The sequence below is a fragment of the Sabethes cyaneus genome, chromosome 1 (genome assembly GCF_943734655.1).
Source record: "Sabethes cyaneus chromosome 1, idSabCyanKW18_F2, whole genome shotgun sequence".
Classification (NCBI taxonomy): Eukaryota; Metazoa; Arthropoda; class Insecta; order Diptera; family Culicidae; genus Sabethes; species Sabethes cyaneus.
In genome coordinates, this window is record NC_071353.1 from 63413362 (window position 1) to 63430996 (window position 17635).

General features: G+C 41.1%; 1 protein-coding gene across 1 annotated transcript; it reads right to left on the reverse strand.

The window, feature by feature from the left end:
- Positions 1–510: 510 nt before the first annotated feature.
- On the reverse strand, positions 511–15245 carry LOC128745761 (uncharacterized). The gene is made up of 2 exons (XM_053842837.1): positions 14237–15245; positions 511–656 (listed from the first exon to the last, which is right to left on the reverse strand). The coding sequence occupies exons 1-2, from the start codon at positions 15243–15245 to the stop codon at positions 511–513; spliced, it is 1155 nt and encodes a 384-aa protein (XP_053698812.1).
- Positions 15246–17635: the final 2390 nt, after the last annotated feature.

Sequence of the window (17635 nt, forward strand, 5' to 3'; positions counted from 1 at the left end):
TTATTTGTTACGTTAATTTTGTGTGTGAGTAGATTTACAATTTTATTTGAAATGATCGTTAGCCGCTCATCATTCTATCTAGCTATTTTCTTCTTTTCCCTACTTTCATTTGTTTTCTGTTTTAGTAATCATAATATACATATCAATTTTAATCAATATCATCATAGCATATTTATCATAATCTATACTCATGGCATATTTATCATCGATTCAATCAATTCGTTCACCACGAACTCGAGTATGCTTGTTACTCTCTTACTTCGGCTTTAAGTGCTCTTAGGGGGTTCTATAGGGCAAAGTTTCCAAACGGTAACAATTTTGACCATAAAGTCAAGACCGGTAGAATAAAGGAACGAAATCAGGGATCTCCACTGCCAATGGTTACCCGCTTTCACGTGTTGCCAGGACACGTCGTCCTACGTCGTCATGAGTCTTTGCATCATGTTCTGCCTCTGCAGCGTGCGTCTAATCCACCTATGTTCCAGGATTTTTGTTGCTATCGTCCGCTGATCACATCGACGAAGAAATTGGGTGTCCGATTGTTGGGCCAACAAGCCCAAATGTACTAACGGTAAATCGCTCGTTGTGCTCGTCCTTGTGCTTCCAAAGCGCCCGACAAGGCGAACCGGTACAGATATGCCCGACGCAACTGTGACCTTACAGAAATTGTGTTAGGTGGAAGTTAACTGCTTCATATTCCTTGTTCAACCAAATCGTTAAAATCGATATTCGTTCATCTACCGTTCTCCAGCAATAACACATACTGCGACCGACAATATCGTCTTACTATACACACTAGTGCTATTCGCGACCACGAGCCGAAACGCACTGTTCAACTTCACGCGCTTGGCTTGCGCTTGGCTTGTAACGCTGGTAGCTAGTCTGAACTTTCATACCGCGCTTTCTACGATTAAACACTAGCCAGTAGCCACCGCTTGCTACTATTGGGCCCGCCCGCCTTTTTCGCTTTTTCACAAGTATAGGCAACGTGGTTCTTGATGTTCTGCTCATCATTTGTTATTACTTCCAGCAGGATAAGCACATGCGTTCAGGGAATAATGTGCTTTCTGACAGTCATTTCTGTCCACTATTCGGATCTCTAGTTACTGACAAGCAGGACCTCCGTTTTGTGGTGTACTATTTGCAGCTTCTGACTTCAGCAGCGTTTTAGTCGAATACCGCCCGGTTGTCCAACGTATTCAAATCGAAACCAACGAGGAAAACACGATTGCGCATTCGGCGGTTGGTACAGAGTACTCTCGAAAAACTAAGGAACGGAACGGTGAATAATTTGGAGAGAATCTGAACGAGCAGAGGCAACACATTCACGATGCGATCGGTACTACAGCGCGAGGAGTTTTGGGTACTACTGCTACAGTGACTTCCGATGAGTGGTTCGACGCAGAGCGCCATCGAGTGACTGATGAGAAGGATCGAGCCAGAACTCATTTGTTGGCTGCAACTGTGACAGTCGAGAGTAGAGAGAGATACCGAAAAGAGACTTCGCTGTCTGTTGCCAACATTATACACACGAATAATGTGTTGTCTCGACACTGTAAGGCAACTCTATCACGAGACTCGGTAGCGTAAGCCCTGGTACAGCTACCTATATAAACTCACTGAACTAAAACTAAAAAGAGTCAAGAAAATTCTTCTCGGAGAAACTACCGAAGAAGTGGATGGAAGGTGTAGTCTGTCGTATCTACAAAAAGGGAGACCGGTTAGATTGCTGTAATTATCGCGGCATCATGTTGGTCAACGCCGCCTACAACGGTGGTGCTCTCCCAGTTTTTGTTGCGCCGTCTATCCCCAATAGCAAGAGAACGACGCGGCTCATCAAAGCTACCCTGGAGCGAGTGCTGTGCTACGTGTGCGCTTCGGGAATGCTCTTGAGTCCTTGAATATTCAATATCGCTATTGAAGGTGTGATCCGGCGAGCGGGCATCGAAACGAAAGGAACGATCTTCAGCAAGAGTAGCCAACTCCTAGCCTTCGCAGACAACCTCGACACCATTACTAGAAACCTTAGGACGTCGAAGACAATCTACGCCAGACTAAAAACGGAGGCTATGGGGATAGGGTTACAAATCAATACATCGAAAACTAAATATATGGTAGGAAGAGGCTCCAGAGACACCAACGTTTGCCTCCTACGGACATTGACTATTGACGGCGTTGAACTGGAAGTGGTTGATAAGTTCGTATATTTGGAATCTTTGGTCACAGCCAACAATAATACGAGTAAGGAGATCCAACGACGCATTCAATCTGTAAATCGAGCCATCTTTTTCATCCTCAAGGCGCTTCGATCAAGGTGCATAAGCTGCCGCATAAAGCTGACGATGTACAAAACGCTAATCAAACTGGAACTGCTCTACCGACTTGAGACGGTAACTTTACTTACGGAAAACATACGTGCACTAGCCATATTTGAACGAAAGATGTTGCGGACTATTTTTGGGGGAATACAAACGGAAAGCGGAGAGTGGAGGAGGCGTATGAATCACGAGCTACAGGCACTACTTGGAGAGATTCCCATCGTACATCTGGCGAAAGTTGAGAGACTACGGTGAGCCGGTCACGTTGCAAGGATGCCGGACGACTGTGCAGTGAAATCCATTCTCTTCAGGAACCCCACCAGCACCAGGAATAGAGGGGCCCAACGTGCTAGATGGCTCAACCAGGTTGAAATCGTCTTGCGTGTGTCGAGACGCGCAACGAATTGGCGACGAGTAGCCCAGGACCGAGTACAATAGAGAGGAATTCTTGATACGGTAAGAGCCACCCGGCTTTCGGTTGCTATAGTAAGTATTAACGATTCTGAACTTGTTAAAGGATATTTATGAGAATTTTCTTACATTGATATATGAATTGGGGATTGACTGGGAAAAACTTTGTTGGCGCTTTGGTGCTTTTTTCGAGAGGGACGCTCCACGACCGACTAAATGTTTACATTGCGACAGATTCTCGATAAATTCCGGCAATTTAACGTGCAAACCCACCCACTGAAACGGGTCCCGTTTCAGTTAAACGAAATGAGTTGTGGCGGATTATGTTTGAACATGGTTTTTCAACTAAACTGATTAGGCTGATACGTGCTACCCTTGATAGTTCAAAATCGAGCTTCAGAATAGCGGGTGAAACATCGGTCTTGTTTGTAATGTTAGATAATTTGAAGCAAGGCGACGGGCTATCTAATTTGCTTTTCAACATTGCATTGGAAGATGTTATTCGAAGGGCAGGTGTGCAGAGAATGGGTACCATCGTCACGAAGTCTCACATCCTCCTTGGGTTTGCAGACGAAATGAAGGAAGCCGCGATTATAGAGCTGCTGATTCCGTAGCCTGCAACTCCGTACGAAACTCTGTAAGATGCTTATTCACCCGGTGGTACTCTATGGTCACGAAACGTGAACGTTGAAAGAGAGCGACCAACGTGTTGTTTTCAGCGTAAGATTCTGCGATCAGTTCTTCGTGGCATATTAGCAGAAGGAAAGTGGCGTCTGCGCATGAATCACATAATGTATCAAGTCTTGATATATTTTGTGATTCATGCGCGGACGCTACTCTCCTTCTGCTAATATGCCACGAAGAACTGATCGCAGAATCTTACGCTGAAAACAACACGTTGGTCGCTCTCTTTCAACGTTCACGTTTCGTGACCATAGAGTACCACCGGGTGAATAAGCATCTTACAGAGTTTCGTACGGAGTTGCAGGCTACGGAATCAGCAGCTCTATAATCGCGGCTTCCTTCATTTCGTCTGCAAACCCAAGGAGGATGTGAGACTTCGTGACGATGGTACCCATTCTCTGCACACCACGTAACAAGGATGCCGGATGAGCGACCAGCGTTTCATTTACTTTCTTCTTTTGTCTCCTACGTTATTAGTAGAAAAACTACCGTTATGAAAATTAAAAAAATAATTATAGTGTGTTTTTATTTTAAAAAATAGACGAAGTTCTTTAAAAATTACTCTTCAGCTTGGAAAAATTTTACCAACAAAGTAACTGTTGTTCTTATCGTTATCCCAAACATAGAAAAAAAAATCTAAATACGATTTGACTGATTTCAAAATACTTAACAGTGAGAATACATACATAGTTCAAAAATAAGACTCACTCTAGTAAGCTGGCGAGAATATTTCAATTTCCCTTCGAAACAAAGCCGGATTTGGATGGAGTCAGCTATCCGAGTGCTGTGTAGTGCACGGTAAAACAACTTTTCCGCTCCAGGGAAAAGCTGCAGACAACTTTGCTTGAATTATAATATTTTTTCGGTACGGTAAGCATTAGGTTTTCTGCTGCTGGAAAATGCTAACAGGGAACAAAAGAACTCGTGCATAAAACTAAGGGAAGCTGCTGGAAAAGAGTGTGTTTTATTGCTGAACTTTTTGAAAAATATTTATTCGTTGCATATTATAATACGATTAAGATGCATTGAGCTTTACATAACATTAATGTATTCTACTAACGTTAGTTTAGTTATTGTATAGTATTATGTTGAAATGGGCGGGTGACGAAAGGGTTTGGAGATTCAACATCCTCTGAAGTGAAATTTTTATTGGAAGTATCCAGTCAGACTTTTTGTTAGTGATGTTTCCAAAAAACCAGACCAAATTCTTTGTAGACCGTTATCCTTTCAGTATGTACTATTTCCAATTCTGCTGTGATCAATCGGAATCAAAGTTGAGTTCATTGCTAATTCTAGTCTTAGTAAGGAAACCCACTTCATTTTCATCTTTTCTTAGATGGATTTCAACGTATAATCGAAGTTACAAGTTCCTGATTTGACTCAAACACACTTATCCGAGCACTTTAATTTTGAATTCAAATGGTGATTAAATAGAAAGTTTTGATTTCAATGTTGAATGTTTGAATGTTGTTCAAGTGAAAATTTTCCCTCTGCTGTAAGGACAATCGGCATTTTTTCTTCGCCGCACGAAAATAGGTGGGAAGTTTGCCTGCTAGGTATTCTATAATGAAAAAAAAAAACATTTTAATGCTTAGCTCACTTTTATTTTATTTTATTTTTTTATTTTATTTTATTCAACTTCAACGGACTGAGTCTTCTTGAAGTGTATCTGTGTGTATAAGTGTTTTGTTGATAGCGCATGATTGCTGACTAATTAAAATATTAGGGAATAACTAATTTTACATTGTGTGTCATAAAAAACGTGGACATTAGTAATAATTTCTGTTGGGTAGGATGGTAACAGGCAATTGCGACGAAGCAGCACCAGACCCTAATTTGATCTGCTTATGACATTCCTATGGTTTTGCCAAAAAACAGATACGAATATACTATATGTGTCACCACCACGGTGAACGAAAGATTTTTTTTCACCGTCTCCATTAAATAAGAGTTATTTAAGAATAACGAAGAGAGAATTGTGGTCTTTAGTCTCTTATCCAGTAACTCCTATCCATACCTCCACGTGTTATCAGCTGGAATACGAGCAACCTTAGCGGATATCGGGTAACCCATCCCGGTGGAAGGTCCTATACCAACTGGGAAGAAGGCAAACTGTTGTAACGACACTTTAAGATGGCAGTCCTATCACGAGACACGATAGCGTAGGCCCTAGTACTGCTACCTATCAAAATCAAAAATACTAAAAAGAATCAGGAAAATTTTACTCGGAACATTTGGTATGGACAAAGGCGACAAAATAAGGACATGGAATGGAGACTTGGTACCTGGAACTGTAGATCGCTAAATTTCGTTAGTGGTGACAGGGTGCTGCTCGATCAGTTAGAACCATGAATGGTTGGCATCGTGGCACTGCAGGAGATCTATCACAAAGGCGGGAAGGTGTGGTGGATCCATGGTGGCAAAGCCCAATTTTATCAGAGCCGTGGACCAACGAGCTGGGAACGAGCTTTGTAGTGATGGGTAAAATGCAGGATCGCGTAATGGACTGGAAAGCGATCAACGCGAGGTTGTGCGTGTTTAGGATAAAAGACCGTTTTTTCAACTACACCATCATAAATGTGCATTGTTCACACTCAGGTAGACCTGACGACGAGAAGGAAGCGTTTTATACGCAATTGGAGACAACATATGACAGCTGCTCACCACGGGACATCAAGATCGTTATCGGGGATATTAATGCCCAGGTCGGCAGGAAAGCGATGTATAGACCTGTGATCGGACCCATAGTCTGCACATGGCAATGGCAATGTACAGCATCACTTTCTGTCAAACTTTTGTTTAAACTTGTATTTAACATTCGAAGATGCAGTAGAACTTTCCATGGAACAATATCGATCATTTCCGGGAATGTGCGTCTTCGAAAGAGGGACGTAACGTAACCAGTGGCATTGGGATTTCAGCGTCGAAATCTGTTCCTCAGTGTATTCCCGGGCTCTCGTCTTATTTCGGCACTTTATTCCAACTCTTTTCAATGTTGTTCTGGTGGTAACAGTTGAATTTTTTTGTGGCATCCCGTTGGCTCGCGGAATTCTTGTTGTCAAAGGCACGAGAAAGAGAACGAAGTCCTTCTCCGTCCATAATTTTATCTGCTCTTTTAGAGGCGAACCAGCCGCAGGCTGAAAACCTCTCTAATATAGAATTAAAAAAAAAAATTTATCTGCTCTTTCACTACTTTGCTTACGAGTAGTTGTTGGTGATCGTAGGATATACTAAACAGTCGAAGGTGCAACATTTTCGCTCTTAAAACGTTGTACCGTATATTTTTTGTGCAATAATCTTTGTGCAATCCGTAGATACGTACAGAACCGGCGTTTAGGCCGGCAAACCCGTGCGGTGGAACGAAGCCTCGCGCTTCAGGGGGGCCGCGCGTTTGGTGATGACTAGAGAAATATGTTAAAAATTCTAGGACAATCCCTGGCTATATACAACACAATTGACTGTTCAGAAATATGTATGTTTTGTATTGTTTCCGCTCCTCTTTTATTTAAATGTTGAGTGTAAAGTGTTAAGAAAAAGTCAATGAAATTAGACCTCGCTGCTTTAGAATATGTCGTGCCAAACGACTCGGATCTGCTTGCACGCCGATTGTTTACGGATGATTCAATTAAGTGGGTACTTAGCTGTTTTGAACCCATGAAATCTCCAGATCCGGGTGGTATTCTGTCCGTACAGCAAATGGATAGCATTATGATGTCCGAGCTTATTAACATTTTTCGAGCCAGTTTCATTTTGGGACATATCCCCGAGAATTGGCGGAAAGTAAGCATATACCGAAAGGCATACCTAAGACGGATAAAAAAGAGAAAACCACGCAAAAGGCTTTTAGACCAATAAATTTGACATCATTGCTTCTCGAGTTGATAGAGGAAATCGCCGATAACTATATCTGCATTAAATTTTCAAAGAACTCTCCGTTGCGTGGAAATCCACACGCATAACAACACGGTAAATCTACGGAAACTGCATTGCTCTGCGTTGTGACGTAAATTGAGAAATCGCTCATATATCAAGAGGATGCGCTTTGGGGTTTCCTTGATATTGAAGGAGCTTTCGATAGCGTGTCGTACGCTTCAATTTTTACAGCTCTCTTTTAAAATGGAATCGACTAAAATAAGTAAGATTCTAGCTTACAAGCAGTGAAAGCCTTGCTAGTTGGGAGATACATCGCTTAATATTTTCGGCTATATAAGGACGCCCATAAGGAGCGCTCTCACCATTGCTTTGGTCACTGATGGCCAACGCATTCCTTCATAAGCAGCACATCTTGGCTACGAGACTATTGCTTACGTCGAGGACTTATCGTCAGAGGAAAGTTTGGGATAAAAACTAAACTTAGCTGCCAACCTAGATTACCTGTTAAGATAGCATCTCGTTGGAATCAAACACAGGGTTACAGGCTAAACAGTTAAACAGTGAGCTACGCACAATCCGGGGGCTAACTGTCCTACACAGTCCTGCTCTTTATCATTCAAACAGTATCGAATGATACCGACACCTTCCGCTTTTGTAACTCTGCACTTGAAAGTTGAAAGTTCAGCGCATCTGCTCTGTAATTGCGGAGCTCTTGCTTTATCTAGGCATAACTTCTTCGGAAGTCCCAAAAGATCATTCACGGCACAAGATTACAACTATCTAGCACAACTTCATCAATGGGTATGAGCGGTCCGGAAACTGTGTACAACAATCGAAGCCTGCGCCAAAAGACGATCGTTAAGACTGTCACAGTGGCCTTTCAACCCAATGCCCTTCTGGTATACAAAAAAGGCCTTGCTGCTTAATTTGCACAGGGTCACGCGCGCTGTAGCACCGGCTCTGGATCCGTAGAAGTACAACGCGCTCGCTAAATGCTTCTTGTTTTGAAGCCATTTTGAGAAAAACTAGGCAAGCATAAACAAAACAAAAAATACTGGCAGAAATAGAAGAGAGAAAGAGTTAACACAAACACACTCTCATTTCTCTCTGACCTCGTTTGCTGTTGTGCATAGAGGCTTCGAAAAAAAATCTAAAATTGTTGTTGCCACCCGTTATTACGTTGAGTTTATTCCGCTCGGCACCAGAATCTATGGATTTCTGTCTGTCTGTCTGTCAGGATGTTCCTTATAGAATCGAAAACTACTGAACCAATCGGCGTAAAAATTTTAGGGCCCCTCCACTAAGAGGGGGGCTCCCATACAAATGAAACACAAATTTCTGAATAACTCGAGAACTAATCAAGCAAATGGAACCAAACTTGGCATGTGAAGGTTTTTGGAGGCAAGAATTTTTTCTATGGTGAATTAGGACCCCTCCCTGCTTTAGGAGGGGGTCTCCTATATAAATGAAATACAAATTTCCTCATAACTCGAGAACTAATCAATCAATTGGAACCATATTTGGTATGAGGATGTTTTTGGATGCAAGAATTTTTTCTATGATGAATTAGGACCCCTTACCATTGTAGGAGGGGGGTCTCCTAAACAAATGAAATTCAAATTTCCTCATAACTCCAGAACTAATCAAGCAAATGGAACCAAATTTGGCATGTGGGTGTTTTTGTAGGCAAATTTTTTTTCTATGGTGAATAGTGGGGAGGGATCCTATACAAATGAAATACAAATATCCTCATAACTAGAGAACTAATCAAGTAAATGGAACCAAAGTCGGCATGTGGGGGGTTTTGGAGGCAGGAATTTTTTAATGATGGTTATTTGAGACCCCTCAACCCTGTGGTAGGGGGATAACCCAAGTAACACACAAAACAAGTTAGAAAATAATATTCGTGGAAAGTAGTCGCTTAAGAGTACTATAAACGTACTTTGAAAACATATGTCGTTATTATTAAGGTTTTGAGATGTTTTGGGATAACATGAATTTATTTGACAGTTCATATCAAATGTATAATGTTTGTTTTGTTAACATGTCAACACGAGGTTTTTATTGTGTCTCCATTACTAAACTTAAACTACTGGAAGAACAAGTTGTAGCTTATGCTATAATGACGTTTTAAATTGGTATGAAATAACCGGATACATACTTCTTTCAATTATTGTTTCATTAGACTTCAATTTTTTGCGCTTTTCAGGTAATAGAGAAGTTCTGATATATGTAATATTATACTGTTCTACAACAAGCTGTGTTGCTTGGGAAGGACTCTCATACAAATAAAACAGAATTTTTTACGTAACTCAAAAACTAATCGAACTCGAGAAATGATAGACTCTTTCATAAAACATTAGTCAGTAATAAGACCACCAGAAACTATCAATAGTAACATTAGATGATTCAGGGCGAGACGGACACAGGCCGCGAGTGTTGCCGGCGACCTATCGTCGGAAGCGCCGGCCACTGCGGGGGGCAGCCCCCCGTAGAGATCACCTCTATCTAGGTTTATTTATTTTCCTAGATCTACTGACCTTCAGTTGGGTCACCCCTGCGAAATGGTACTTTCTACGAAAAGATTTTCCATGAAATGGTACATTTCGCGTAAGGTTTTTCGTGAAATGGTATTCTGCGAAACTCTATATTCCGCGTTATAGTCAACCGAGAATTGGTGTTCCGCAAAATGGCATTCGGCGAAATGGTTTGTAATGATGCCGAATATTTAAATGCTATCCGGTTTATTTTATCAGGCTATCCAATGGAGGGAGTTGTTTTCTATTTTACAGTGAGGAAAATTTGTATATTAAAATACCCTTGAACTCCTTAGAAACTTGCAAAACTCGAGATACTGATAAAGGTCATCCGAGATTCAGGATTTATGTACAACACAGTTTAATTTGTGGCAATACGAAGTTTGTCGGGTCAGCTAGTATATCAAAAAATTAGTTTAAACATTTTGAAATCATTTGATTTTTCTTAAGTAAGTATAATAATTCACATATTCAAGGCGGGTTTATTTTTGTTCAGTTTCAAGCACATCAATTAATCATATCAATTAATAACACAATTAATGTAAATAATTTTGGTCATTAAGGTGGAGAAAACTCCTAGAAAGTAAGTAATTCAGCATGACGGATATATAAAACGGCAGCGTTATTTAATTTCAATCACATTCCATATCCACGTTCAAGTGCACGGGATTTTCCATATGCTTTTGATTAGCAGTGGCCCCGTTCTTTTTTATAATTTGGACAAAACAAACCAGTTATCAGAAAAGAAGCACGATTGCGTATCAAAAGGTGCTTTCTGTATTTAGCATACTCCCAACAAAAACGTATGCTTGTGACATATGAGATATTTACTCAATTATGTATGGGTGGAGGCAAAACATCTCAACTCGGCTATGTACGACCGCCTACAATGCATTAGAAATGAGCGTAATTACCCTTTTATAAATATTGCATGATAAAGCAGGACTGGAACCGTATGCCTTAGCACAGCTCGGCGTATATCGAAAGGGCTTTTCATTTCCAGAGACTACTCCCGTCAGATGAGTGATGGGCAAAACATTGCACCATATCATGATAAAATTTCTCATTAAAATTAGGGGCGCTGCTTTGAAGTTTATTAAGCACACATCTTAAACTCAAACACAGCAGCAGAAAAGTATTTGTATGTGTGATGAGCAATGTATTTGGCGAGCATAATAAAAATTGAAGATAATTGTTTAAATCACCTATAGATGTAACATAACCTTTCTGAATTGTTTTTATCAGTTTTAATCGCAGCCAGATTTTAGAGTACAGGACAATTGCGAGGCCAGTGCTACGATTTTAATGACTGTAACAGCTTCTCAAAGCCGAGATTCTAACATACGACGACTGGTTTTAGTAATGGGCGATGTCACATCGATAAATCGAAACATCGATGTTCCAGCATCGATTTTCCGATGTTTCGATTCGATGTGAGCTTACAGGAAAATCGGTCACATCGATGTTAGTTTTTCGATTCAAATCGATGTCCCGATAAAATTAATCCGTTGAAATCAGGACAACTCAGATTGGCGCAATTAACGCAGTTGGCTGCGTTGCTATTTCTACAGTTTTTTTGTGCTAAAATCCTGCATTTTTTTTGTAGAAGTATGAATATTTTTCTAAATTCTATCGGAACTTCGCATATGCGCGAACCGGCAGACCGGACTATTAAGGAGAATGGCGAGAAGGTACAACATCATACCGTTACTTTGTTTTATGTTTTGCAACAATATATTCATTTAGTTAAAGTCAGAAAAAATCGGGATTTTTTCTCAATATCATAATAAGGGTTAGTCAGCATATCAGTAGACACGCAAAAAGTCGGAATAATGCTGAATAATTAGGAGCATCGGCCGTTCCGTTTCCTTCATTTGCCAACATCGAACATCGAACATCGAATCGATTCAATTAACATCCATGTCTCACACTCGATTTAATCGATGTGCCGATGTTTTTGAGACTATTGACATCCATTCAAAAACATCGATTATTTTAGTTTCGATGCCCACTGGTTTATTAGACCAGGGGTGACATTGCGCATCTCGTTTCGATTGATTTTGGTTCGTTTCGACCACGTTAAACAAATGGGCGTCTCGAACCAAAATCACTCGAAACGAGAATCGCAATGTCACCCCAATATCGTACCTAGAGGCGAACTGGGAGGCTATTGTTTCGATTAGAGTGACTATATACAGAGTGGCGACAATGTCAAAATTGGAATGATAATTATCTGTCAGTGTCATTCCAATCGAGCAGACGACCTATCCAACGCGTATGCAGGAAAGAGAAAGAAAAACCTTGGAAAAACCGCATTGCATACATTTGGGATGACTTGTCGCCACTCTCTAGTCTCTCTAGTTTCGATATTTCCCTCAAATAATATTCTCCATGCAAATGTAAAGCAACTACTTTTGTATTATTGTTGGGGTTTGTCACCGTGAATTCTATCTAGGACAGATAAGAACAACGTGTCCCAGTAATTTCGCGCAGTATTCTGTTTGGCCCTTTTTTCCATGTGTGGACTTATCACTGCGACCAGTATCATTGATCTACTGTGATATCGCCCGGGTGTTTGCTGTACGACCACCATTGCATTTCTTTTTACTATAATCGCTATTGAGTGAGCAGTATGCATATTAATTTTTATGCTGAGAATAAACCCGTCCTAAAGTCACTTGACAACGAGTGGTCTGATTCTACTAAGATTCGAACCCACGACCACCCGCTTGTCAAAGCAGACTCGGTAATCTTGCGGCTACGGAGCCCCCCAGTTCCTCACCCATCCAGCAAACATTTTTGTTCAAGAGTAGCTTATTCAACTGTTGTATAGCTAATACCCGTGAAATATAAACCCGCTTGATAAACTATTGTACAGCAAAATGTTCCTTGGGCAAGCATCACAACTTTGGTACTTTTATTTGCAGCAACTTATTTATAACCAGAATTACTTATATTGACTGAAGTTTTTGGAGCGTCTTAGTAGAATACGAAACCTAAAAATAAAAAATAAGAAAACTTATCCAATTTTAATTCTACTATGTGTATTTTATTCAATGACAGATACGTATTTCGCCTACGACTTGCAGGCTTCCTCAGTGTCTGTTTTCGAACTAAATTAGCCAAAGCAATTTTACAGTTTTTATAGGAGCTTAAGGTTCCTTGCTGCTGGTATACAAAAGGTGATAGGTAAAGCGATACATTGTTTGCTTAAGACTACCTGTGTCAAACGATACAATGTTTGCTTAAGACTACCTGTGTAAAGCGATACAATGTTTGCTTAAACTACCTGTGTAGGTATACACAGTTGGTGTAGGTAAACTGATAATATTGTTAGCTATATTCTACTGGTAAACTAATTCTATTGCAGGAGTCTGAAATCTAAAAAATAAAATGTTAGTTAAATGAAGGAAAACCTGAACGGGTCTAATGGGGTTATGCGAAAATTGTGAAAAATGTGAAAAATGTGAAATCGGGATCCGAGGAAGGGTGAAGTTTTTTAACCAGGAGTTGTTACGTCTGTGTGTATTCCTGTATGTCTGTGTTTTGGCACATATTTGAAAAGCCAGGAGTAACCGTTTCCAGGGTCTTTATTTAGTAAAGTGGAGGAGCACCTCTTATAAATCTCTAAACTCTCCGCTACATCCATCTTCCACGCAGAGCAGTTGTTAATTACTTTTGCGTTGTCAATGGTCAGCGGATGGTTGTCGTTGAAGACGTGCTCAGCCACTTTAGATCTAAATTGGTGTGTCAGACCTTTCTCGGCATCTCTTGATGCTTTTGCTACCTCTGCCAGGTGTTCTTTTGTTCGTGTTTCTAGATTCCTTCTAGTCTGGCCGATATACACCTTCTCGCATTGTGGGCAACTGATTTCATACACCCTTTGTTCTTCAATCGGGTCCTTAGTTGATCCCAACTTATTTTTGAGCTGGTTGTTTCGGCTCGTGTAGACTAGATCAATTCCAAATTTCCTCATTTTCTGACGGAGAGGGCGTGTAATGTTTCCGTCGTATTCTACTGCCACTCTCTTGAGTTCTGGTGTGATTGGTGTAAGTGTTGTTAGTGATTTCTTGTATTCGTCTCTTCTTTTTTTGGAAATCATATTCTGGATTGTCGTTTCTTTGTATCCGTTCAGTTCAGCTATTTCAAGAATATGTGCTAGTTCTTTTTGTTTCCCTAGCTCACTTAACGGTAATGTTTCCATCCTATGTATCATGTGATGGAAAGCTGCCATTTTGTGTTGGTGCGAGTGGTTAGATGAGCTAGGTATAACTCGTTTGGTGTTCGTAGGTTTTCTATAAATTTCCATTTCTGTTTCTGTGCTTTCAATTTGTCTTATTATTATGATGTCCAAAAAAGGAAGTTTTCCGTCTTTCTCTAGTTCATATGTGAAGTGTATGTTCCTGTGTGTACCGTTCATGGCTGCTAGAATGGTTTCCAGCTCTCCTTTTTTGATGATGCTAAAAATGTCGTCGACGTAGCGCCACCATCTTGTTGGGAGTACTTGGTCTTGTTCCAGCTTGTTTTCAAGGTTAGCCATGAATAGTTCGCACAGAAACGGTGATAAAGGATTGCCCATTGGTGCACCTTTTAGCTGTTTGTAATAACTGTCCCTGAATGTGAAGTAATTCTCCTCCATACACAACCGGGTCAGCTTCAAATATCCTCCCACCTTTTTTCTCCATGCGTTATCCTCATGCTGTTTCAATAGCCAGTCTTCCAAGAGGCTTATCGATTCTTTCACGGGGACGCTTGGGAATAAGGCCGTAACATCGAAAGAGACCATTATGTCGTCTTCTGCTAGTTCTCCCGATGTTTTTAGGTACTGGGCGAATTCTCGTGTACTACTGACAGAACGGCTCGGGAATTTTATAGGCATTCTTTGGAACTCGGTTACCAACCACTTGGCAATCTTTTCCGTGGGTGATCCGTTTGCCGTGATTATTTCCCGCATTTCCGTTCCCGGTTTGTGTATTTTGGGTTGTCCTTTTATTCTGGGTAATGTAGGGTTTGAAGTTCGTAATTTTCCGATATCGTCTCCTAGCGTAGGTTGGCATTCTTTAATTGTACGATTAACTCGCTTAACTATTTCGGGTAGTGGGTCAATTCTTTGTTGTCTATATGGGCCGTTGTTGATTTTTTCTAACATCTGGTGATCGTAGTCCTCCTTGTTCATTATAACCACTTTGTTACCTTTGTCTGCCTTCACGTAGTATACTGGTTTTTCTTTCAGTTCCTTGACGATGCGGACTTCAGGGTTCCTCTTCTTTTGATGATGATTCTCCTTGATGACCTCGGCGACTGTTGTTCTGGCGTGGTTTATTTGGGAGGGTTGGAGATCACAGATGCTAACTGCTGTTTCCATGTCGATGATAGTGTTCTCGATGTTTGGTGTCGTTGTTACTGCGTAGTTTAGTCCCATGTTTAGTGTGTTGATCTGTTCGTCGGTGAATTGTTGTGATGACCTGTTGACTACAAAGTCGTCTAGTAGGTGGACCTTGGGCTTTTCTTGTCGTGTGTTGTTTTTGCGTTGGAGTAGTTGTTTAAATTTTCTCTCGCCTATCTTCCTCTTTCTCTCGGATTCACATTTCGCGGCGATTAGTACTTTTGTTAGGAATAGTGGGAAGCTTTGGGGATATTTTTGCGCCAGTTTTTGATGGAGGTGATAACATTCCAAAGTTTTAATGTTCAATTTTCTGTAGAAGTTCTTAATGCTCTCCTTCATCCACTGCGACTCGCTACGTTTAATACGTTTAACCAACCGCTACGGTGTTATCTAACGCGACTGAAGCAGCAAGATGTCGCCGAAAGTTACGCTTTATCTCTCGAAGCCGCGCTGCCGGGAGAAGGTGAGCTGTATGAAGCCTCTCTTGAGGAGTGCCTCTGTTGGAGTGCCGTAAAAACAGCCATTAACAGCGTAACAGAGAACGTCTTAGGCTGTGTGGCACCGACTCGGCGCAACTAAAGGTTTTAAGAGAAGTACCAGCAGAGAGGAAACTCCTCTTCCAGGAGAAGAAGCGTCACCGGGAGGAGAAGGAGTGCGAAGATCTCGAGCAGCTGTTTCGCTCGACACATAGAAGTTCTATCACAGACTCTACGTCTCTCGAAAAGGCTTTGTGCCGCAGACTGAAATGTGCAGAGACTAAGATGGAGGAATTTTGACTGACGACCGTGCTGTGATCGAAAGGTGAAAGCAGCACTATGATGAACACCTAAATGATGTACATGCGAAAGACTGAAAGATGCGATAGGAGAGGAAGTGACTTCATTGGTGCAGCAAGCAATGGAGATGTGGCACCCCCATCAATAAGCGAAGTTAAAGAAGTCAACTAGCGGCTGAAAACCACAAAGCAGCAGGAAAGGATGGCATTGGAGCGAAACTTATCAAAATGGGTCCGCACAAGTTGGTCAGCTATTTGCATCAATTGATTGTCAAGATTTGGGATACGGAACAATTACCGGAAGAGTGGAAAGACGGGATTATTTGCCGTAGCTACGAGAAAGGCGAACGCCTTTCCGAATGCCGTCTAGAAAGTCTTTCCCAAGTCATTTTGCATCGATTATCGCCAATAGCCAATAGATTCGTGGAAGGTTATCAGGCCGGCTTCATGGAGGGTCGGTCTCAACGGAACAACTCTTCACCCAGAAGTGCCGCGAAATCCGAGTTCCTACGTATCACCTGTTCATTAATTTCAAAGCCGCATATGATAGTGTAAACCGACAAGAGCTATGGAAAATTCTGGGCGAAAACGGCTAAGTAAACGGGTTTCCGGGTAAGCTTACTAGACTTATCATGGCTACGATGGATGAGATCCAGTGCTGTGTGAGAATCTCGGGTGGGTTGTCGGAATCATGCGATTCTCGCAGGAGACTTCGATAAGGAGATGGTCTTTTCTGCTTGCTATTCAACATTGCGCTTGATGGTGTTCTAAGACGAGCGGCGATCGAAATGCGGGGAACGATTATAATTAATATGAAATTGATGACGAATATGAAGAAATTTGTTATTAATGTTTAAGATATTCAATAACAAATTTCTTTATATTCGTAAACATAAAAACGCAGCCAATTGTCAAACTGCCGCAGATAACATTACTAACAGTATCTAGTATCTATTTGCATTGTAAGATGAACCAAAGCGGCAATTTCATATTTTAATTTGCATATATTTCTCGTAGCAATTTGAAGTGCTGGGCGCGCTACGGTTGAAAGCTTATATTTATGTTATCGAATACGAAGAAAACATTGCAGCAGTGGCTGGAGCACAATGCAGTGAATAGACACAGAATGAGACCCTATTTCCGTATCGGAAAGGTAATTTTCATTTCGGCAACGACAGACATGGTCTTTTTGGCAACCTTTTTATATTGGCTGTAAATTTTGTCTTTTTCCTTTTTCAGTACGTACATACGTACATAGGCTGGAAGCTGTTTTCAGGAATTTTCCAAACACAATTAGAAAAGGATCAGCCTCAGCAAAAATTTCGCCGCAAGGGGAGAAAAAGTTCCTTTTATATCGTTTTGAATAATTTGACCGGACGCAGAGCTTCCTCTACCGTACGCTTGTGTCGGCTTTTCCGGCCCCAAGAATTGAAAGAGATTTTGAAAAAAGGTTCAGCAAACAGAATGAACATTTCAGGTAGTGGGGTTTCTCTGCTTTTTTGTAAATATTTACGAGTGTGCTGAGCTGATGCGGTCAGAGTTTTAGGATACTTATTTTTCACAGGATGGATGTTGTTTCGGTATTATGCTAAGCAAAAGTACTGATCCCTCAAGGGGTACAGGTACGGCAAAGGATGTTGTATTATAGTCT

Bases quoted from the DNA above. Each gene is read 5' to 3' on its own strand.
- LOC128745761 (XM_053842837.1), bottom strand. From the start codon at position 15,245: ATGGGACTAAACTACGCAGTAACAACGACACCAAACATCGAGAACACT. The intron at 657-14,236 runs GTACACACAGGA...AATTTCTGTAAG, and splicing joins CATTCTAGCAGCCATGAACG to GTCACAGTTGCGTCGGGCAT.